The following is a 25159-nucleotide window of genomic DNA, read 5'->3' on the forward strand; positions in this document are numbered from 1 at the left end:
CTGAGGAAAATGTCTCCCTTGACTCTTATTCTACTCACTTCCACTAAGTTATACCTTACCTCTACTTCCAAAACAAGAAATACTAGAGATCTCCCTTTACTATGAACTTTCTTTATCTTTGCATATCTTACAGGTCTGTCTCTTGAACGTTACCTTAATTTGTCCTTATTTGACCCTACTTTTGCTGAAATTATTATTCATGTCTTATTATTTCCTGTTTGACTACTGCAATTCCCACTTCTCTGGTGCCACCACATGCATGCTCTTGAACTTGAATAGTTTTTCCCACTCACTTTGTATTGTGACCTAGTAGGACTGAAGAAGTTAATTTCTCCTATGGGACAAGGGAATAGGAGATGGATGTTGGTTAAGTAAGCATGCCTGGGTTGGTATGAATGAACTTTCAAGAACAGTCAACATATGGATGGAGTTACCTTGGAGAGATAATAGAAGACCAACTACCAGAAACTAACTGGCAGCCAAGGGATGCAAAACACAAGAAAGCAGCATGACGAGAGCTTGAAACAAAGAAGGAAGATGTTAGGAAGCTGCAATAAGAACTCTCCTGCCCAGGACTATGGGAGAGATGGAGTTCTGGATGTGTTTGAACCAAAGAAGCATGTTGTGCTGACAGCATGGACATGTGTAAGCTTTGCTTTTCCATTCTAAGCAAAAGACCCTAAAATACTGTATTCCAGTTGATTAATAATGCTGACTTGTTTTGAAAAGGCTTTCCTGTGTCACTGAAAACATATGCTGTTTGCATAGCTCCCAAAAGGGCAAAGTATCCAACAAGAGATACATTTTTTGGACTCAATGGAGTCACAGTGAGAAACAGTGGTGCTGAAGTCAGGGACCAGTCTTGGAGTAGTGGAGCTGAGGGCCAAATAAGTAGAGGCCTAGGACCTAGCACTAAAAAAGGTATACTCCCAGAGAGGCTGTCTAAAGATTGGAGGCAAGCTTTCCTTCTAGATCCAAGATATTTGGTAGGAAGGTTGCTATTGTCTCATTGTTTCCTTGTACTCTGTTTAGTCAATATGTTAAGTGTAGGACACGCCACATTAATATATTATATTTAGCATGTGGGCAATGTTAAAACTTTTGTTCATTTATGTCAAGATATATACTCTGCAACGCTAAATGAAGCTTTTAGCATTAGTGAATACAAAACTGGCAAAGGCAAGATACATGAATGTTTTGCCCTGGTACAAGTTTGGGAGGTGCCTTTATGTCTCTTGGTACCTGTATGTGGTAAACAAGAGATGAGGAAAGGTACAGAACAACAAACTAAGGCACTTGTACAAACTGGTGGGTTGGATCTTAGGTGACATTTGAAGTCCTTTTGGCTTGTACACAACCCTGTTATAAATTGAGGTAATTTTGAGGGTGCATCTTCGAAATACCACTACTGTGTAAAGGGAACATGCTGCAAGATAAGAACTGCTTCCCAAACGGAGGGGTATGTATATCTCCTTTTCATATTGTACTATTTTGTCTTTTGGCAATACATTGCCTAAGCTTGGCTATTTGGTCTTTTGAACATTTTTACTATTGAACTGCAAGTGTAGTCAATCAATTAGCTATACATTTTAATCAGTAATTCCTGCCCCGCATCTGTCTGTCTCTACCTGTTGTTTTTTGTCTTAAACTTAGACTGAGGGGCAGGGACTATCTTTTTGGTCTGTTTGTAGAGCGCCTAGCAAAATGGGGTCCTGGTCCTTTGGAAATACAAATAAATACTTATATAAACAAATAAATGGTACTATATTTTTCAAGCTAGGGTGGCGAGTGCATTTGTAGTGACTGGCCAAATTTAAATAAAAATAAACTGATTCAAATCCTCTCTGCTTCTCTTAACTTTCTCAGGTGACTAGAATGTTTCTCTCTGCCATATCACCCAATAAGATCGCATAAGAGAAGTAGCAGTTAAACAAACCTTTAGGGGTTGTCTACACTAGAGGGGCTCAATGGCATAGCTGCTTTGCTGAGCTATGCTGCTGTAACCTCATAATGTAGATGCATCCTACAGTGACTGAAGGGGTTTTTCAGTTACTGAAGGAACTCCATCACCCTGACTGGTGGTAGCTAGGCTGACAAAAGCATTCTTCCATCAGCCTACCTGTGTCTTCACCAGGGATTAGGTTGGCATAACTAGAACACTTGTATTGACTTATTTTCTGCTCATCTTTAAAGAGACATGACAAATACCAATGACCCTGAAAACAATGCTGCCAAATATCCAGGTGAAAAACTTCCCTGATGAGGCTGGAAAAAATTAAAAAGAGGTATTGGTTGGACATCCCATTCAGTCACTAGTTCTAGCAGCCAGTGAAAGCCTTCAGAACAAATATGCATGCTGACTGGCTGTTACAGTTATAAAATCTGTGCTACCTGTGGTCATGAAAGAAAAAACCCAAGATATTGGCTTGTTAAAAACTGATAAAAACAGAAAAATCACAAACCTTGTAAGTCTATTTTCCCATCCAAACCCTCCAGTAACATAGCCCTCTCTCCTTGGGCTCCTGCTGTTTTACACATTAGCACCATTTGTTTACAGGAGGTAAATATTTGCTGGTTTGAGATAAAGCAGGATTCACTCTATTGGAACCAGACAGATGTCCCTTAGAGTAAATATTCTAGTGCCTGCATATTAATTCATGGCTTTGTACTAGCAATAATATGTCATCTCCATGCTACTCAAGATCATATCCCCAGCAGAAGAGAGTCAAACAGACTACAGGGTTGAGTAATCTCTAAAATTCAGATTTCCACCTTCCCAAAAGGGAGTTCCTAGAAGGCTTTGAAGAAAGGCATATGTTAAATTAGAAAGTAAGTTTTATTAGAAATGACTTATTAGGAGAACCAGTTTTGTTCCAGTGTACTCGGATATCAAATCTGCTCTAATAGTTGCTTTCAAGACTAAATTTGTTGTTCTCCCATCTCAAACTTTAGCTACATGACTGAATAATGAATGACCTTGCTAGAGGATCTGGTGGCAAAGTAATCACATTTCCAGAATCTTAGCATCCTAAAACTAATATAACTCAATTAGTCATGCTAATCTTCTCAAAACTCTACTTAGCGGCAAGTTATTTCCAGTATGGAACAATAGCAGGATGGATAAAAATCAACTGTTTTTGAAAGAAAAATAAAAAAAGTGTTTTATTTACATCAGATTTTTTAAATATTGTCATTTAAATTATAAGTTTCTCTTTTTAAAATTAAACCTGTTTTACAAAACATATTATAATCTTTTAAAATATTTAAATAAAAATAAATATGCTGAATCTGTGAGCCTCTATAAAACTTTGAGTTAAAGGCTGCTTTTCTATATAAAGAAAGAATTAAGGAAAAAACATCTAACTTTTGAGGTCAAGCTTAATAAATATAGCATAACAGGACAGTCTAATTTAAGAGATTGTCTCATTTCAAGAGCTAGGCAAAACTAGCAACATAAACTCCAGTCACTTTCACTTAGGTATATTTGAATATTTTCCCAGGCTGACCTGAAATAATCAGTTAAATTCACTGACTACAGTTAGTCCCTCAGTTTAATAAATCATTTAGCTGTAAATGTGAAACATGTTTTGATAAGAGAAGTTTATGTTTTGAAAACATTTAAGGTTGTTTTGTTTAATAAAAATAAATTTGATATGCCATTTTATGTGATTAATTAAATTCCAGTTACCATCCCAATGAGGCTTCACACAAATCACAAGCAAGAAGCTTGTAAATAAGCAATATATCATTCACCATTTTCTAACACACTAAAAATGTACAGTTAATAAGAATCTGAAAATACTGACCTATATAATTTCTTATATTCTATATATAGAGAGAGTTGTGGTTTGTAGACACCAAAAAGATGTACCACATCTAGTGTAAATGCCCTGTTTAGTTGTAAATCAACATATTTTAATGGTTATAACAACCAACGAGTGTGCACCTTTCTTTAGAAAATAACTGAAGTACAAATGGAAAAGTTGATTAAAATTTATGATTTAAATCAAGGCTTTCCACTTGGTGATTTAAATCATGATTTAAATCAATGCATTCTGAACAAAAGCATGGTTTGTTTTAAGAAATTCACTACTCAGCATATTAGTTTTACAATCCAGGTCACAAATCAGTGTGATGACTATAAAATTATTTGTTTTAAAGGAAAAATAAAGACATGATTTGCCTTCTGATCCCAGATTTCTTTATAAAGAAACAAGTTAAAGAGTAGATTATATGGGAAGAGAAAAAGTCCCCACTGTATTGCCACTTGCTCTATTTGTAGTCATTTGTGTAGTTTTAACAGGAAAATGTAACTGGCTACCTGATGGGGTCAATATGGAGAACAAGATCTTCCACTAAAAATCAAATCAAGAGAGACTCTTGCACCTCTTTCTACCTCCTTCCTTCAAGAAATCAAACAATTAGTTCTCAAGAACTTGTCAAATTGGTTCTTATATGAAGCTGCATTGCAAAATACACCATAAACCACTTGGATATAGAATATAAAATGTAGCATCCCTGTAACTATATGAGAAGTGTAACATTTAGCCCACTGGACTATTTGCTCCTACTTCTCTTGTCTGCTTCTATTTCTAGGAGAAGGAAAGAGTTCACTTGTGAATATAATAAAATTGTTTTAATAAATGCTAATAATGCCAATAATGAAAATCCACTACTATCACTTCTAAGATTCTACACTTTTAGGGAGTATTGTGTATTAGCAGAATGGGAAGAATTCTTACAGCATAAAAGATTAAACCAATATCTTCACCAAAACTCCCAAATTGAAAAAAAAAATTAAGTTGGTCTAGGTGAAGACAAATGGTCTAAGCCTTTAAACCAATTGTACTCTGAGGCACTGTTTGACATGCTAACTTTACAAGTGCACCTGAACAATAAAAGGTGTGTTTCTAATACAACTATCAAGCAGAAGAGGGCAAACTTCTATCAAGACAAGAAAAGGGATTTTAGTTAATGAGTGCTGCTGTAATCCTAATGCTTCAGGTCTTCATTTTTCTAATTTAGGTTATGGCAGTTTACATCTAAGGAATGATTAATTAAAAAAAATTGAATAGAAGCCAAGGTTTAAAGATCCTCAAGTGGTGTGACTGAAGAAGTGCAATATGCTCAGTTGTCTTCTAGTGTCTGACCTCTCTTTTTTATAGATTAACACTAATTCTAGAAGCGAATTTCTGGTTATCTTGCCTAGGGCTAAGTTATAAGAAAAGTCCCATCTCAAGGACAGCAAAACATTTATTTTGAGGAATCAGAATTAGTGAGAGCCCTAAATGAATGACACAGAAGCCCTCCTGCCTTCATGTTAGCCATTCATTCATCAAAAAGACCTTTATCCCCATTCCTATTGTGACAGATTTGTGGCCTTCTTGAGAGAGAGTGCAGTTTGATGTTATTCTGGCTGTAATGCAAAGATCAAACAGTAACCCCACGTATCATCATAGAACTGTTGATCGAATTGTAGTCATTGCTCTACATGAATTTCATAGATTTCTAAAAAGCCTTTGACACAGTGGATAGAACTGTCTACTGGAAATTGCTGCGTCACTATGGAAATCTCCCAGAAATCTGTGATTATTCTTCAAAAGCTTCTATGAAAATAGAACATGCAAAGAATTACATAGCAGCAAACTGACTAAGCCATTCAAGGTAACTACCAGCATCAGACAAGTACATCTTATGTCACAGATGACTTTCCTACTAGTAACCGACTGGGTCATGAGAAAAACCACAAACAGCCCAGGGGTTTGCAACGGACTTTCACACAGAAAATAGAAGACCCTGACTTTGCAGATAACATCAGCTTGCTGTTCCATACCCACAAAGATATGCAAGCTAAAACAAACCATCTCCAGACATATGTTACTCGGGCTGAAAATCAACACTAAGAAAACTAAAACCTTGAGAATCAACCTCAATAACACTTTCTGGGATTAGAGAGACATAGTAGGGGAGGTAACACCTTTTACTGGACCAACTTCTGTTGGTGAGAGAGCAAGCTTTTGAGATACACAGAGCTCTTTCTCAGGTCTGGGAAAGGTACTTAGAGTGCCACAGCTAAATACAAGATCAAACGGATAGTTTAGCAAAAATAGTTAGCATATATGCTAAGGGACCATTCTGGGATTGACATACAAGAGGTCTGACACTTCACATACCTTGGCAGCATCATAAGCAAAACTGGTGGAATAGATGAAAGAAATTAACAACTAGGGGTCTCAAAGTTATTTAGAACAGGGGAATTTGTCTTTATAGCTTGTGACATACAAGCATGCACATAAAATTGGCCATAAAGGTAAGGAGACTAAGTAGATGAACCCACAAAGGAAGTCTCTGGGCCAAAATCAGCAACTTTAACAGGTGGTCTAAGTAGCTGCAAAACAGGTGATGTAACTTGTACTGATTAGGTATTCAGTAGATGTGAAAATGAGTGCAGCTTACCGATCTAGGAGATGTGTGTGGATTGTAGCAAGAAAAGCAACTAAATGGAAAGGTGTAGGAGAAAGCAGCCCTCCAGCTTACCTTTCATCCTCTTCTTAGTTCTTTTCCTGCTCCAGACTCCTTGGTGCGTAAAGTTATACTCATCTTGCCCCCCCGATTAAGTACCAAACTAATACAAGATACACAACTTTACCACTTTCATCCATTTTTTAGAGTTCTTATGAATGATGAATATATTATATTTAAGTCATGGCTGAATTTTGCTCAGTATGTATGCACAGTTCTACATTTTTGGTGCAGAAAATCTCAGCCAGCGGCACTTTTTGTATCTAGTTTTACAATTTTAAAATACCTCTACCACTTGATATCATACTAAAGCAATAAAAAGTTTCTAACTTGGACTCTAAATATTTCAAACATATTTGGTTTTATTGTAAATACATTTTTGAGGGCTGTCAATCTACAATATAGCTAGATTTTTATATTTTGAAAGAACGTATAAGGCAGCTGAGTAATGGCTATTGAGTAGACGCACTGGGATTTTTCCAAGATGTATTTTACTTTCTCTAGTTGGACTTTGAGTCACTGTTTCTGCTCTTAATCCATGTGTGCTGATGCGAGGAACCATAAAATCCTGTGGTTTTGTCAACTCTATGGTTTGCCAGCAATGTGAATCACCGTAGGACACACCTACTGACCCGTTTGCTATTTCTTCTTGGCTTTAGGTCTCTCTCCAAGGGCAAGTAAATAACCATCTCCCTTCAGGTTCCACAGCTGTTGCTTGGAGTAGAAACCCAGAAACCACAGAGTTGCCGGGTGACCATGAAAAACGAGACCTTTACATGTAGCAATACGTTCAGATCTGTTGCTGCTGGTCCAAAGGTTGCGAAGATTTAGACAGAGGAGTCATTGTAAAGGTATGGAAATCACTCTGATTTCCACTGTTAGCTACCTACATCTCTCACCTTAGATCAGCTCAACTCAATTGTGCAATAGATTACAGGTCATCATAATCCTGCAACAGCCTTTGTAATGACTGATATAAAAACTGATGAAGGGAAAGAGTATAAAGGGTTAGATAAATACATTTCAGCCAATGGACAACGAAAGAGAAAATGTGACAAAGGGTTAAACAAATAAGAATTGAATTATCCTTAGCAACAAACACTTGATTAAACATTCAAAATGTGAAGCCTCCTCCCCTGATCTCCAATGATACTTGTTCCTCAAAAACAATGCTAAGAGGAAGTAGATGTTTCTTATGTGGCTTACAGACACTTGTCTGCTAACTATCAGACCATAAAATAACAGTGTTGATGAGGGTAAAGGGAAGAAAGAATGGTTTAGTGCTTACCTGTTTCTGTGTTGAGGCTCCCATATGTACCTGACAGAACTTGACTGCCTGTTCCAGGGCCACTTCCTCATCCACCTGAATAAAGGAGGACACTTGATGAAGCCAGTATGATTTAGTAACTGGCAGGAAATCTACCACTGATTTCAGTGGAGCAGAAGCAGGCCTTTGAGTTCCAACACAGTGTGGGTATGACTTTGCTTCTTGCAAACAATGCCCTTGTTCTGGCAAGAGGCTCTGTAGCAAAGTGCCCCCTTGCCCAGAGGCAGTTTGGTGGGATGGTATGAGGCCATCTGAAATATGTGGTGCCTTTTATATTTTGTTGGATATGGTGTTCACTGTTGCTCTCTGGTTTAAGCTGACTGATTAATCTGTCACCAGTGCAATAGGCAGATTCAGACTCTATGCTAACAAAGCCATTGCAAAATTTTAAGCAGGGAGGTGCTGAAGGCCTACTCTCCCTATTACCCAACTGCATCCACTATCAGTGAACCCTACTGACCAAGGAAGCAAAAGTCCCCCTTGCACCCTCTCTGGCAGGATCATAAACCAGAAATGTTTGTTAAAAAGCAGTTGTTTTAATGTACTTTACCTTATAGATAGGAATGATGCAACTCCAAAAAATTAAGAGCTCCGAAGTAAGGATGCATTAGGGATTTATGTTCCTAACATAGGTGACATATTTTGATTAATATTCACTCCCTGCCACCTGATTCATAAAATGACAATGGTAAAAGAAAGACAAGGTGGGTGAGGTAATATCTTTTATTGGACCAATTTCTATTGATGAGAGAGACAAGCTTTTGAGAGAGACACAGAGCTCTTCTTCAGGTAACACAGGAAGCTGTTTGCCCAAAATCTACAAAGAAAGTAGAACTGATAGTAAAATCACTTGCCTGTTTAATCAGCATGTATGTTTCTGACATGATCTTCTCAATCCTGCCCAGGTCATAGGCCATGACCTTCTGACCTTGTTGCCACACCCGGTAGGCATCCAGTAACAGAGTTTTCCCAGACTCTGCATCATCTATTAACTTCCTCTTTCTGTTTGCTCTCTGGACAGCTTCCTCCACAGGTGCTGCCTGAACAGTTCCTTTAGCTGCCTGCTGTTGTTGCTGTTTTGAGCTGATACTTAACTCCTCCAGGGAGAGTTCTGCAGTCCTGCTTTCAGGGGTTTTGTCCTTTGAGTTCCTGCCAGACTGAACACGATCTGGCTCAGTATGTTTAAAGGAAGAATCAATTTTTTCAGGGTCTTTGGAATATCCATCAAAATCCATGGGCTCAACTGAGCCAGGCCTGTGGCCCTCTTTCATCTCCTTGTCATTCTTATCCTCTTGTTCCAATGTGTCCATAGCATTGAGGGTTTGTCCCTGGGTCACTTCTTTTACTCCATTCTCAGTACCACATACTGCTCCATCAGAGAAGCCTGGCTTTTTGGGAAGAACCTCCTTCCCTTCTTCAGCACTAGCTTTGTTGGAGACGTCTGTTGTCATCTTTCCTACTGCAAGGCTACAAGATTTGGAACCTTGATCTTCTGATACCTTAAAAAAAGAGCATCCTTTTTAATTAACACTGAATCAGAAGAAGCTTAGTGTTTGAAAAGCTAACTACAGGTAACATGAAGGCTGACGATAAGGACCATTGTTGTGTTACTGTCTTTGGTGCTAAAGAGAATGAGTTTATTTAGTATTCATTCTTGCTTAGTCCTTTAAAAAAATGTGTTAAAATTAACTCAAGTCACTAGCTTTAAGACTGGTTATAATATTCTGAGGAAAAGATCACAGTTGAACCAATAGCACAAACTGGATCAAAATTGCTATGGCGGGTTTATTTTAACCTTAAATTTCCTTTTGTGGCTTCAGTCTATGCCGTATATTTGATTAGGTAAAATCAGGGTCTAGAATAGCTAGAAATTTCCCCCATCGTACTGCAACCACAACATTTCTTTTGGCACCTAAACACGAACATCAATTTCATAATCTTCATTTTGGTTTCTAAGACATAACCTTCTCTTGTGGTTAGAGGCTTGAAAGGTATCATGGACTCTGATCTAACATTTGAATGTCGTAGCTTTGCTGTAGTGAAATCTGCCTTTGGAATGTCACCAGAGGACACCTTCCCCTCTTTCAGGCCACAGCTGGTCTAACCTGCTATTGCTGCCATTCTTACTACACCCAGATGGAAGAACTGCAGTACATGCAAAGGGCCAACTCCTTCAAACTTGTTTTCAGTAAGTTTATGAGCTTGTACTCTTCTTAACCAAAGAAATCCTTAGGCCAGAGCTCTTCCCTTGATTTGTTTGCCTAATATGCTTCGAAGTTCCAGGACTTATCTACACAGCAAATTACTGCATGGCAAGCCAGGATGTGAATCTACAGCACACTAGCTTGCTGCACAGTAACATCACTGTGGACACTGCTACATTGCAACCGGAATGCAGCTTGGCGTGCTCTACTCTAGGATTTTCATTGCACTGTGTCAGTGTCCACATGGGATATTACCACTGAAAAGCTGATGTGCTGTAGATTGGCACCCTGGCTTGCCACATAGAACTTCCCATGCAGACAAGCCCTGATACTGACTTAACTTGCAAACAATATGGAATGTTGGATGCTCACTGATTCAGCCGTTTAGCTCTTTTTCAGAGAGACATGAGACATATGGCTATTCTTTTATTCGTTTCACAACATGACTGGAATCTGAATTATACCAACATAACATGCATGTGGCTCTGAAGAAAAAGTATTAAAGAAACAAATCCAGACCTACAGAGTCTAGGTTTATTCTGCTAGCAGAGCCTCAGGTCGTGTTAACTAAAGATCCTGGGCCAGATTCTGCTCACTAGCATTGTTTTTACACTAATGGAATTACGTGGGGGTAAGAGCAGTTATTTCCGACTTCCACAAGTTTAAGGAAAAGCAGAATCAAACCCACTCTTCAGGAATGTCTCTGGTTTTCAGGACTGAGCAATAGGCCACAACTGCACTGCACCACTGAAATTTTCTGGGCAGTTGCACAGATGCTTTCTTACCTCTGTCAGCTCGTTGAGTGTGTCCTCCAATACTTTCACTGTGAGAACAAAGGCTCTTTGTGCAAGAACTTGGCGATCTGCATCCCGTAAGTACTTCCTATGCCACAATGAGAAGATGAGAAAGGAAATTAAGCATCAAAAAGTTCTAGGGTTTTAAAAACAAGAATAAATGTAAACTTTCTAAAAAAGATAAAACCCGTTTAGAACAGATGTTGCAGGAAAAAAAGCCAGCAAAAATTTACACTTCTACACCAAATTGCTTCAAACTTCCCCCATACCCCTCCCAAGTTTGAGAGGCACTTTGTGGAGAGGGGTATTTGTATTGGTAAGATGCTGATACTATTATCTATAGGTGTGAAAAATGTGGGGAAATGGTGTACAAATTTTCCCATACAACTCTTTCAATATCCCTCAAATTCTGGCCTACAACATCTCTGTTAGTCAAAATCTGGACTTCCCCCGAGCAGAGGATGTCAATTATGCAGAATTAGGCTGAATTGTGAGGTGGTTTTTGTAACATGGATAAATGTCCATTTGAGGCTAAGGGAGGATCAGCAGATTATTTTGACTTGTGTTCCAAGTTGCCTTTGAATCCAGATTTCTAGAGTTAAAAAGCTAGTGAATTAACGCATATAATTCCTATTGATTATTTACATTAAATCCTAATTTACATTAAGTGCCACAGAAGCCTCACTGAGTTGCAATTCATAATTGTGTATTTCACTTTAAAAGAAACAGTTTTTAGAGAAAGTGTTCTCAGCAACCAGCTTCACCCATCCACGGTGATGAAAAACAGCATTTCAGCCTCAAAGTTGACTATTTCTAACCAGAACTGGCTACAAATGCAGAAACAAACTACATTTATTTAGTCAGAAATGCACCAACTGTAATGTGTATTTTTATAGTATTTACCTAATCAAACCTTTTTCTGTTTTGTTTTTCAAATGAATGATTACTGAATAGATGACAATTTTCTGATTTATTACAACTGACAGTTTATTTGAATTAAGTTAAAGTCATAAAGAAAAACCCTCTTTAGTAAAACAAAAAGTATCAAATGTAATTGGTACATGCTATATAAACCCCACTATTTTCAGTTACAGACGCCTCACAAGGCTATAGCTTGCTCTGGTTGGCACAAGCGGACCATATTTTAGATAAGTTGAGAATACTCTAAACTTCAGTTTAGAGCTGTAAATGATTATGCTGTATTCTGAAAACAGCATGGACTGGCCTGGTATAAATTTAAAGCTTTCTGTCCTCCAGTACTTTTGATATGTTAAAAATTAACATATTTTTGGCTGCAACTTTGCTGAACATGTGATCACATATACATGAACGTACTGCACCATATGCAAACTCACAGGCTCACACACAGTGAGCTGTGTAATGCTTCCAGCCACTACAGCCTGTTGCCATCCACCTTAATTTCTTAAAAACTTCATCCTGTACATATTTCCTTCTCAGTAACCAACTGGAATTTTACTGTGTTTTTAATTTACCCTGCAATATTTAGATTCTGGCCTTTCTACCTATATATGCAGCTGACATTAAAATGACACTCGTTCAAATAAAATTAATGTAATTAAAATTAGATCACTCCTGTAATTAGATCAACTCCTATATCGTGGCAATTGCCATCAGCCAGTTAGAGGCTAGTCAGTCACTCAGGAATTGCAGGGACACAGGAGTGCCTGAGCCTCAACTCCTGAACATGCCTCCTGTGTCAGAGGTGAGGAAAGGGGCGGTATATGCTACTATGGTGCCTCTATGACACCTATGATTCTCCTCATATAAGAGGAATCCTCAGGTCAGGTAAGCCAGCTCACTGGCTGCTTTGTGCTGGCGGAGTGTAAAGCAGGTCTAGTAGGGATAAGAATCTGACCCCCAGAGTCATAGGTCTCAGTACCATTTTTAAGCATAGTCAAAATTCCTCAGAACCATATTAATTCACTCTCTTCAAATATGTTCTTCCTTCAACAGAAATATAATTTATGGTGATATAGATCAGGGTTTTGTTTTTATTTTTTAAAGCAGTTAAGTATTTTCCCAAAGAGACAGAAAAATGGGGGGATGGGGGGAGGGGGGAATATTCAAAATGGAAAGAAAAGGTTTGTTAAATGAAGACTATACTTATGGCCTCACTTTCCCTGATCAGGTGTCCTCTGCAGCATGGAGGAGACTTTCAGCAGGGTGTTGTAATCCTTGAGCTGAGACAGCACATTCAGCAGCAAGACAATGGAGCGGTTCATATGAGATGCAAAGCTGCCCGGGCGGTCGATTTCATCCACGGGGATTCGCCAGATTCCCTGCAAAGAAATGAAGAGAAGAAGCCTCTAAAGATGGATCCATGGTAAAAGACAGAATAGAAAACTAAAAATATGGACCAGGTTCCTCTGTGTTCTCTGGATACTGTTTCAGCATGAGACGGGGTACAATGAATGAACTAATGCAATGGTTCTTTAAATAAGGAAATTTGGATAAGGAACAGAGTCTTACAGAAGCCACAGTACGCACCTTAGATATATTTGCCAATGAATTCCTGAAAAAGGCAAGAGAAGGTTAATTATTATGAGGGGTTTTTCTGAACCTCACTAAGTTCAAAGGTTTTAGTGTTTTGGTGTTACAGAAACCAAATCCCATTATCATCAAACAAGACAAGTTAGCCTATCCTTGAATGCATGAATAAAATTTTCCTGATCTAATTCAGAGACTCGCAACTGTCAGCCAGCTACTGTAGGAGTGTATCTTCAAATAGATTGTTAGCATAAAGGCGTCACCTGTTTGGAGGTTGCCAAGCATTAGCCATGGAGCAACCAACCTTTGGTCTGGTACAAATAATGGGATTCCTTACACTTCAATTTCCCCACTGGCAAATTTTAAACACACTTGTGCTCACATCCTGAACGCTAACTAAATCTTGGGAGCCAAAGAAATCTTTGGGAAAGACACTGGCAACAAATGGACAGTTATAATTAAATTATGACTAGTCAGCATGGATTTTGCAATGCTTAACAAATCTGAGGGGACTTTCCCCCCAATATTAATAAAATATGTTTAAGATGGATGTTAACCAGATTTTAAAAATTATGTTCAAACAATATCCATACATCAGTAGTGGTGGCAGAGATCACCGACTGTCTGGACTGGGGCCATCTGAATAACAAATACTACTGTTGCTATACCAATACCAACTCTCCCACTAAGAAAAGGAGTACTTCCTTTTCTTTTTGCGAATACAGACTAACACGGCTGTTACTCTGAAACTCTCCCACTATTTCCCTTGTTCAATGACAGAAATTCTCCAGGGGTACATCTGCAGAATGGAATCCTCATCTTGACCATGCCATTTAATAAGGTTGTAGGAAGAATCTCATTGATTTGAGAATACCTGCTAAAGAGTGAACCCTGCTTTCCAAACTTGTCCAGAGAGCAAGATGTACAAATATTGAATCTTTCATTCTTGTTTAAAGGTCTTGTTTTGCTAATTTCAGCTGTACTCTAAATGTGAGCGAAGTTCTTTAGAATTTATTACAAGGCAGAAGTGAAGAACACATGAAGAGCTGAACATCAAAACCAGCTATGTAAAAAGCCTGTCCACGGTAGGTCTGCCTCCTACTCCTTTTTGGTGAATTTGCAGTTCCACCCCATATAATTTATTTAGACATTTGTAAACCTCTTATATTTTCCCCCTACTTGGGGGCCAACTTTCCATGTTTACAAAAGAGAAACACTGACCTGAGCTATGCATAACGCACAGAGGTTGTTCTGCAGACTTTTCCTTCTCTTGCTTTCCACAGTACTCTTTTTTCCAGCCATCCTTTTTTATATCAACACTTCCCCATTCTTCCTTCTGCTTCTTCCAACTTTATCAGCAAACTTAATCTCTTTATTACAGTTTATTTATTCCATATACACAGAATAGTACCTATAATTGTTCTGAGACTGACCTTTGTGGCACTACTGTCACTTCCCTCCACCCTCAACTGTTACTTCTCACAAGCATCCTCTAGGTTTGATAGCACAGCTTTATCAAGCAGCTCACTATCTAACACTTATTGACCTTGTAGATTAAAAGTGCAAAATTGCATTGAAAGCTTTCTGAATGCACAAAATAAGACGGTAGAGGGAAAGGTCTCTTGGTTATAAATATTTTAAAAATATCGAAGTCCTGTGACTATGCTTCTTGGCTGCACCTGGATGCACCAATTCTAAAGAGGATACACAAAGAAGCAAGGTCATCAAACTGGTTCCCACCAAATCCTCAAAAGATTAGTTGACCTCAACGATGGCAACACACAAGTAGATAAAAACAGTCTTCCCAGCTGATGCAGCCCTACAAGTCAATTTATTGTTCATTTATAAATGAACCGTACGAATGGAAAACAGCTAACTATGTAATCTCCTGGTTTGTTCTGACAGAGTCCACAACTCTCTACCTCATCTTTCACTTGCATTATGTAGCTCGCTCAGAGCAAACTTTAGGACATGACACCAGAAATCAGCTGACAATGCTTTCCCCCAGCTTCTTCCCATCTGCCCAGTAAACATTTTAACTACTTTCCCACACACACTGAGTATCATCCGGAAAGTTAGAGGATGATCGTTTTACAGGTCTCCAAGCACTCTTTGTTTGAAAACTAAAGTGTGCGGCAGGATTACCACTCAGTAAACTATCTTGCAACAGGTTATGATATCAAATCATCTAACCAAAATCACTGTTGGGGAAATAACTTTCAGGCAGCATTAGCCGCTTGCGGAGAAAGGCTCACCTCCACACACTTCAAGCCTCCAGAATGCTCAAGTTCAACTGAGCACAGTTTACAGTGTTACATTTCTACAGTTATGGTATTACCATATTTTGGTACTAAACAAGAAAAAAATAAATTATTCATGTACTTTGCGTAGTCTTACCTACATACATACAGATGCTACTGTGCTGAAGAAAATAATCCAGGTGCCACTTACCTGTAAACTCATCTCCTTTCAATGTTCTACAATTACAGGATGAAGAAAGAGATTTAAAGGGGAGCTTCCTCATCAACTCTTGCACTGGCTTTTCATCGTCTTGCAATGAACTATACAGCTTTATACAAGTGCACTTAATTAACCATGACTACTCCCCTATGCTATCTACTCATCTTGTCTTCAGACCCAATCGTAAAGCATAAAGGAATTTGCCGTTAAGAACCAACTACCTTGCTTGCTTTCCCTCAACTGTTCTTTTGCATTGTGACATGAAAAAACATCAGATGTTTAAATAGTCAACCAGAATCCTACCAGGGCCTCCAGCTGAAACTGAATCCTCCTCAATCTCCCAATCTGAGTTGAGTTAAAGATACATCCTCATCCAGAGTACTCCCAGAAGAATCCCACACATATACATAAAGAAGGATCTAGCCAAGCCTTCACTGGCTGTCATCTATCTCCAGGGAAAACATATTTCTCAATTCAGAACACAAGAACTGCAATAAAAAAAATCTGCTAATTTTAAAAGCCTATTTCTCAGCAGTCAAAGAATCTGGAACTCTTAACTAGAACAAAACACACCATATAGATACACTTGCTGGAGCTGCCATGAAACCAACTGGGGAACAGACAGGAAAAGTTTACTCAGTCTGACTGACGTATCATTATGTTTTCACATCATTTGAAAAGTAAATTTTTTAACCAAATATCCCCTTTAATGTACTCATACTTAACAGCGCAGACTGACAACATTTGCAGTCCTCTTCAGGGTTTCTATTACTTATAATCACTATCCAGGCCACCTGGCAGAGGTTCTCCCATCCAATCAGTCACTGAATGGAATTTATGTTCAAAACACCACTCTGTTGCACAGCTTGTGTGTGCTGGCCACCATTCTTTCAGCCTTAAGGCTCTCCTCCCTTCTGCTACAGCCAACCAAGCTGCTTATATGAAACCAAGAGAAGGAGCGAGAAGCTTTAAAAAGCTTCAAATGCCTCCAGGGTCCCAAAACTCCAAACCTCCATAAACTAACACTCTGCACCCTCCTAACAAATTTTACAATTCTGTTTTGCATTGTTAATAAAAATCTGCAGCTCAGTGAAAATCTGAGGACAACATAAAATAAACTGAAATTTACATCAAAATAAATACAACAAAGAATACTGTATTGATTGCATTGTTCATTTTCACATTTATTTCAAGCTGCTGCAGAATTTCTATTTGCTGCAGAATTCAGCACGGAAGCAAGAGGGAGGACCTTGCTGCAGTCTTCAGTTCCAGCTTAATGCAGGGTACACGAAGGCTTGTAGACAGGATTTGGAAAGTATCCATTGTGCCCATCTCAGCCATTCTGAAAACAGATAGGCAGGGAGTGCTAACTGCTCCATGCTGCTTATCTTAGCATTTTTTGAAGGGAAGGGATTCCCCAGGGTTTAGGAATATCTCTTTGGGGAGAAAAAGCTGACAGTCCTCAACAAAATGAGGCTTCTGTGGCTTTCTACTGACACTATACAAAAGCACTCCAACAGATTAAGTATTTGAGTATTCTGGGCACAAGGCGACCTTCTCAGTATGCAAGTTACTGGATTAGCTATAGGATTTCTGTTCTTGGCAATAGCTCTTAAATGAAAGGAGTGGCCCTGGTCACACTCAAGATGTTCCTATCCAGTTGTGAAAAGCAATCCCCGGAACAATTACACTATAACTATAACAAAGTCAGGGCGCTTCAAATTTCATTAGGGTCGTCTCTCCTGCTTCCTCCCTGAACCTCTCAAGAGTGCAAATCACTCCAAAAGGGGGCAGAGATAGGGTCATGGCCCTTTCCCAGCACTGGCCCACAGAGGAGATCATACATATCAGGTAGGAGGGAAACATACTGGACTCCTGAGTCAAACAGGCTCTCTGACCACAGTTCTGGGAGATATTTTTCTTAAGGTATTTATGATACAGACTAAGACACAATAAAACTATTAACTAAACAACGCAAACCGAGAGCCCAAACTCACCTAAAATGGAAGAAGCTAAAACAGATAATGACAAGCTGTTTGGTGCTGACATCAGAAATTGAAAATCTGTTCTGTTTCAGCATGAGATTACAGAGTATAGGAAAAGTAGAAAGGATGCTCTTTCTTCACACATCTGTCCTTTTCTAGCAAGGGACAATATTCCTTCTGAATATCAACCCCTGGCCCTGCAGATTTTGTATGGGTGAGCAAGGAAACTTGTTCTTCACATTTCCATCTCTCATACCGTCTTAACTAACATCCTCTATCCAGAAGTTACTTCTAGTATATTCAGAAAGTGCTCAGTTGAGAAGGAGCAGGAAAGAAGAAAAAGAAATCACATTCAAAGCTTTTAAGAGAGTGATGTGGATGAAATAGAAAGATTAAACTCAAAGCCATGTCAGCTAATAAAACCTACAGCAGCATCCAGAGGGAAATGCATACATATTTCCTTAGACAAGGTGGATGAGGTAATACCTTGTATCAAACCAAATTCTGTTGGTGAGAGAGACAAGCTCTCAAACTTGCACAAAGTTCTTTTTCAGGTCTACATATTTTCTGGTATTCATTTCCCTTTCTCATTTCTGTTTTACACTATTTGTTTACAGCCACCTGTTTCACTAAGCACTTCTCTTATCCTCAACTAGAAGGCTCTGTTCCCCATCTGGGACTCTTGATGATGCCTGGGATTAATCTCCAGGCAAGTGGAAATCTTGTGAAGACCCAGAGAGTGCACAAAAGAGTGGCAATCCCCCCACCCCACCCACAATTATAAGAACATACAGACACAACATTGGGGGCAAAAGAACAGACAAATATTAGTCAACCTGCATAATAGCCTTGCCAATGAAAGCACGCTGTCCTTGGACTAATCAAAAGTCCATAACAATACAGCAAACTCTAGGTGGAGGGAAGCCATTGACTAATATTGCAACAATCCAGATCTACACTGTTCTTTATTACATAGCAGCTTAAAGTCAGGAACTGAACTCTCTTAACCAAAAGGAGTGGCCTCTGGTTGCATTAAAGATGCCCCTGTCCAATTATGAAAAGTGTGGGTCATCTCTGTGGATATTCATATCCTAAAGCTACTTTTTAAAATCTACTTCTGGCATGAAGTTTTCACAACCCCTCTCTTGCCCTCCCCATGGCATCTTTTTACAGTAAGACTTTCAACATGATCCAGACTAGGGATGGGCAAACATTTTGGCCCGAGGGCCATTTCTGGGTATGGAAATTGTATGGTGGGCCATGAATGCTCATGAAATTGGGGTTGGGGTTCAGGAGGGGGTGAGGGTTCCGGCTGGGGGTGTGGGCTCCAGGGTGGGGCCAGAAAAGAGGAGTTCAGGGTGTGGGAGGGGGCTCTGAGCTGGGGCAGGGGGTTGGGGTGTGGGAGGGGTGTAGGCTCTGGATGGCACCTAGTTCAAGCAGCTCCCAGAAGCAGCAGCATGTCCCTCCTCCAGCTCCTATGCGGAAGTGTGGCCAGGCGGCTCTGCGTGCTGTTCTGTCTGCAGTTGCCGCCCCTGCAGCTCCCAGCCAATGGGAGCTGTGGGGGCGGTGCCCCCTGACTGCCTCTAAATGTAGGAGCTGGAGGGGGGGACATGCCACTGCTTCCGGGAGCCGCAACACATGCGTGGAGTGGCCCCTGACGCCGTTCCCCAGTGGGAGCTCAAGGGCCAGATTAAATGTGCTGGTGGGCCGGATGTGGCCCACGGACCGTAGTTTGCCCACCCCTTATCTAGATCAAGATAAGACCTTGGATTCAGGGGCTGGAGAGTAAAGGAGTCAGGTTTGAGCTTTGTGGATTAAATGACTGGCTGTGTTTTTCCTTCTCTAGCTCAACCCACTTCCTGCAGCCAACAAAGTGCAATATAGGGTAATAAATAGAAGTATCCTTAATCCTTGTTAATGGCATTGCTCCATATAGTGTTGGTCTTGAAGACATCAGTGAGCTTGCTCCAAGAGTGATAAATTCCTGCTGGCTTGGAGAGCGGAGTCCTCAAGTTCAGAATCTCTGGTAACACCTAATCTTTCTTGATAAAGTAATATTTCTCTCTAATCCTTTCTTCCAGTTGCATAGTCTCCTGCAGCAAGCTTTTCTTATAGTCATCTTTCCTTTTAACTCTGTCAAGGTTCTTTCCCCACTCTGAACCCTAGAGTACAGATGTGGGGACCTGCATGAAAACCCCCTAAGCTTATTTTTACCAGCTTAGGTTAAAGCTTCCCCAAGGTACAAACTATTTTACCTTTTGCCCTTGGACTTTATTGCTGCCACCACCAAGCATCTAACAAATATATAACAGGGAAAGAGCCTGCTTGGAAACGACTTTCCCCCCAAAATCCTCCCCAAACTCTATACCCCCTTTCCTGGGGAAGGCTTGATAAAAATCCTCACCAATTTGCATAGGTGAACACAGACCCAAACCCTTGGATCTTAAGAACAATGAAAAAGCAATCAGGTTCTTAAAAAGAAAAGAAAAAGTAAAAGAATCACCTCTGTAAAATCAGGATGGTAAATACTTTACAGGGTAATCAGATTCAAAACATAGAGAATCCCTCTAGGCAAACCCTTAAGTTACAAAAAGGACACAAAAACAGGAATATACATTCCATTCAGCACAACTTATTTTATCAGCCATTTAAACAAAACAGAAACTAACGCATATCTAACAAGATTATTTACTAAGTTCCAAGACTCCATTCCTTTTCTGTTCCTGGCAAAATCACCACACACAGAGAGAGAACCTTTGTTTCTCCCCCCCACCCCCAGCTTTGAAAGTATCTTGTTTCCTCATTGGTCATTTTGGTCAGGTGCCAGCAAGTTTATCCTAGCTTCTTAACCCTTTACAGGTGAAAGGGTTTTTCCTCTGGCCAGGAGGGATTTAAAGGTGTTTACCCTTCCCTTTATATTTATGACAAGCTCTTTCATAATTCATCTACTGCTTCTCTCTCTTTTGATTCTCTTCCATTTGCTCCTATTCCTCTTCATCTATTTTGCAAACCAGATCCACTTTTTGTAATATGGAAATACAGGTGGGTGCAGCAAAGGCAGAGAAAAAGCTGAAACAATTCTAGTGTGTATATTAAAAACATATTATATGAAGTTTTACACCCCACCCCCCTGGTGTTTGTGTTTTGTTTTGTTTTTGTAAGGACTCTCTTGTTTTCTCTCGTTAATGACTCAGAGAAGGCTTGCCAACCCCTCTAGAATGTTTTAGAAAAATTCTTCCAATTATCTTCCTGATATGGAAGAGTGAGAGAACATCAAAAGTGCCATGAAACAAAACATGGCATTTGATCAGCCTGTGGCAGGGGAAGAGAGGACACAGCTAATTGCCCCTCTTCCTTGCATTTCCTTTTTAAGAACTCTCAGGAGAACTGGACTACCATTCCATATCCTACCTCAGATCACAAGCAGTACATCCATATCTACATGTGTAAATACTGCTACTCTTGTACTTTTACTCACAGCATTTGGAAGACTTACATGTAGAAGGTCAGGATTATGCATAGCCCAGTAGCATTAATTCTGCAGAAGAGCTGCCGGACCAAAACGGTGGTGTGAAAAAAATGCTCAGCCTGCCCCCACATTAAAGCGTCTGTGGGAAGGAAATAGTAAGGGAAGAGGGCAGAGAACCTACACTTTGAGCTTCTCTGTTCCAAACAACAGCAATTTTTTAACATGAGTTTTAAATTTAATATTTTCACTTCCTAGAACTAACATAATTTTACAAAGCTGAACACACTGTTACTGTTTACATGGAGTTAGATTGGTTTTTACCACATGAAAAGCACACCCAAACTATCTATTCAAAGAGTGAGAGAGAGAAAGAGAGATCAGACAGTGGGGGGAAAAGGGTAAGAAAAGATGAACAGTCATTTCCTCCTGAATAAGCAATTATCTAAAACTAGAAATGCCTTGTTAAGATGATGAGTTAAGGGTTCAGGCAAAATTAGTGAAACACAAACTGAAGTCTGCAGGTAGCCTTTGTGAATGTTGGCTTTGGTCATTTGCCACAGTTGAGATCTAGGTGTATTTTGCTCACAGAAGCAGGAGGCTGGAGTTTTTACTCAAAATGTTCCAACATCCTTGTGAAATTTCACAAGGATCTCAGCGGAAATACTAAAATATGCTCTTTTCATGGAAATGCACTCGATCAGTAAGGGACGGGGACAATGCAGCCATTCTGCTCAGTGGCTGCTGTAGAACAAAGACCAGGGGGAGGAGGAAAGGAAAAATAATTCAACTTGTGCTGTAACTTCAAGTGCTGTCCCTATGGCCGCTCCACTTTAGGTCCATATACACCCATGTGCTTTTGATCAGAAATTTTTGGTAGCAATGTATGTTTTGCCTGTGCACAAGTCCTACAGATCCTCATGCCCCATACCGAGGCTACGTAGGGCTGCATAGGCGGACCACCCTTCGTTCCTTCTCTACCACAAAGCCCACAGAGGCGGCTCCAAAGCAGAGTGGAGGAGGGCGGGGAGCGGAACACCCACTGAGGGACACATCTTGAAGAACTCCAGTTACTGCACAAAGGGAGTAATCTCTCCTTCAAGCAATGTCCCTGTGGGTGCGCCACTTTAGGTGACTCCCTAGCAGTACCCCTTTAAAGGGGTGGCAGCTTCAGAACAGAGTCCATCGCTGAAGAAAGAACTGCGTTGCCTATTGCAGCTTCTAATCTTGCTGCATGAATTAAGCCACAGCACATGGAAATTGTGGGCACTGAGGACCATATTGCAGTCCTGTAGTTTTCAGCAACTGGAACATCTTTGAGTAGGGCTACAGATTAGAATGTGATCTAGTAGAGTGTGCAGTCACTCTTGGGGAGGTCGAACCTCAAGGAACCCATAACAGGCAATAATGCATCCAGAGATCCCTTTAGAAAGCCTTTGAGTGGAGACAGGCAATCCTGTAGACCTATCTTCAGTGGAAACAAAGCGTTTGGGGGGGGGGGGTCTTCCTGAGAGGCCTCATTCTGCCCAAGTAAAAGGCTAACAGGCTCTTAACATCTAGAGCAGAGATTCTCAATCAGGGGTCCAGGGCCCCCTGTGGGGCTACGAGCAGGTTTCAGGGAGTCCTCCAAAATAAACCAGAGAGCAAGGCTGGTGTTAGACTCACTGGGGCCCAAAGGCAGAAAGCCAAAGCCCAAGCTCCGCCATGTGGGGCTGAAGCCAAAACCTGAGCAATTTAGCTTCACGTGGCCCCCCATGGCTTGGGACCCTGGGTAATTGCCCTGCTTGCTACCCCCTAACACCAGCCCTGGCTTTTAATCTACTGGTTATGCAGAAAAACAGTTGCTGTAGCACAGGTGGGCCACAGAAAAAGGTTGAGAACCCCCATCTAGAGTATGAAGAGCCAACTCCTGTATAGACTGATGACACTAAGAAGAAAAAAAGGAAGATGAACAGTTTGGTTGATAGGAAATTCAGAGGACAGCTTAGATAAGAACTTTGGATGAGGTCGCAAAGATATTTTCTCCTTGGGGATGGAAGGAAAGGGAGCATCTGCCATTAAAGCCTCCATCTCCCTAACCCTTTCTGCAGAAATGATGGCCACCAAAAAGGCAATCTTCATAGACGGATGTAGCAGCAAGCATGTAATCAATGGCTCAAAGGGCTGTTTCATGAGAGGTTAAGAACCAGGTTGAAATCCCAATGTGGAGCAGGGGCTCCAATCTGACGAAAAAGATTGATAAATCCTCTGAAGAATTCTCAGTGTGGTTGGATGAGTGAATACCGAGCAGCCTTCTAACAACGCTTGGAAAGCTGTTATTTCCGCTAAATGAACCTTGATGGAACTCATAGAAAGGCCGGAATTTTTTAATTCCAACAGGTAAACCAAGATTAAGGAAAGAGACAACTGGATAGGAGAAAAATGGTGCTGGTTATATGAAATGTGTTATATTTTCGCCATTTTTGAAGGCAAGTATTCCTAGTAAATTCCTTTCTGCTATTTATCAGTATCTTTTGTACTTCTGATGAACATGTGGTCTCTAGTCCCAAGAACCATTGCAGAATCAGGCTTCTAGTTACAGGACATTCAAATGGAGCCTCCAATCTGCATCCTGAGACAACAATCAAGGTTTGATCAGGAGCTGCTATGGATGGCAAGAGGTGAGATAGATGGGGTAAGGAAACCAAACTTGTCATTTTGATTGCACCAACTTGGCCAAGACTTTGGCCTGGTTCTGTCTAATCTTGATAAGGAACTTTAAGAGCAATGGAATTGGAGAATATGCATAAAAATACCCTTAATCCATGTAATTAGGAAAACATCTTCAGATCGGGGATCGAGCCCCCATCTGGAACAGAATTTCCTGCACTTTGTGTTGGCTCCTATGGCAAGAAGGTCGATGTCTGGAAATCCCCAAGATAGGAATACTTTGTTGAAGACTTGAGTCCAACTCCCATTTGTAATTTAGGGAGAAATATCTGCTCAGGTCACCTGGCATGGTGTTTTGTACACTCAAGAGGTAAGAAGCCGAGACCACTATCCGATTGGCTATGCAGCAGTTCCAAACCTTTATCACTTTGGTGCAGATTGAAGGGGAATGCGCTCCACTTTGATGATTAATACATGCATGCTATGTTGTCGGTCATGATCCTGATGGACTTGTTTTTGACTAGGGGAAGAAAGTGGAGGCAAGCATTTCTGACTGCCCTTAATTCCAACAGATTGATGTGCAAGTGCTGTTCCTGTTGTGACCATTTGCCTTAGACAGTGTGAGGGATCAAACTTGCTCTCCATCCAACGTCTGACGTTAATATGATTGTATGGGGATTCTGGCTGAACAGGATTCCTGAACGAACTTTGGATGGATTAATCCACTAGGTGAGTGACTGTAGGACCTGTTTGGGTACAGGTACATGCTTGTTGGGTACATAAACAATCTGAGCTATTCCTGGAGACATCAAAGATGAAATCTGGCATTTTGTGTCATAAAAACACAAGCTGCCATGTGTCCCAGAAGTTGCAGACACGTCCTTGCTGGAACTTGAGGGCTGAACTGCACTCTGTATAAGATTCTTTAGAGCAAGAAATCTGTCCGAGGGAGATAAGCTCCACCCATTATCGAATCCAGATGAACTCTTATAAAGAATAATTGTTGTATTGGGGTTGTCAAGTGGCTCAAGAGCATGAGTATCAACCATAGGGTAGACTGTTAAGAAGCAGGGCACACCCCCCAAATTGGTTGTCAATTCTATACTTAGATTTCTCCAACGAAGTATTAAGTGAAAACTCCTCTGGCACTTTAACAGCCTAATCACAGAGTTTCAGGCAGACTGGAGTATCCAAAGGGACTATCTCGCCACCTAGGCACGCTTACCTTTGTGATAGATGGTCCC

At 40.3% G+C, this 25159-nt stretch overlaps 1 protein-coding gene across 5 annotated transcripts in view; it reads right to left on the reverse strand.

Annotated features, from left to right (window-relative positions):
* CABIN1 (calcineurin binding protein 1) overlaps window positions 1–25159 on the reverse strand; it is a 211117-nt gene that overhangs the window by 37109 nt on the left and 148849 nt on the right. For all 5 annotated transcript variants that reach the window (XM_074972749.1, XM_074972748.1, XM_074972751.1 and 2 more), the window contains 4 exons: window positions 12984–13147; window positions 10839–10935; window positions 8704–9348; window positions 7811–7885 (listed from right to left, as the gene is read on the reverse strand). In XM_074972749.1, the coding sequence (XP_074828850.1) occupies window positions 7811–7885; window positions 8704–9348; window positions 10839–10935; window positions 12984–13147 (981 nt within the window). The remainder of the gene's footprint in view (window positions 1–7810; window positions 7886–8703; window positions 9349–10838; window positions 10936–12983; window positions 13148–25159) is intronic.

The sequence above is a fragment of the Natator depressus genome, chromosome 15 (genome assembly GCF_965152275.1).
Source record: "Natator depressus isolate rNatDep1 chromosome 15, rNatDep2.hap1, whole genome shotgun sequence".
Lineage (NCBI taxonomy): Eukaryota > Metazoa > Chordata > Testudines > Cheloniidae > Natator > Natator depressus.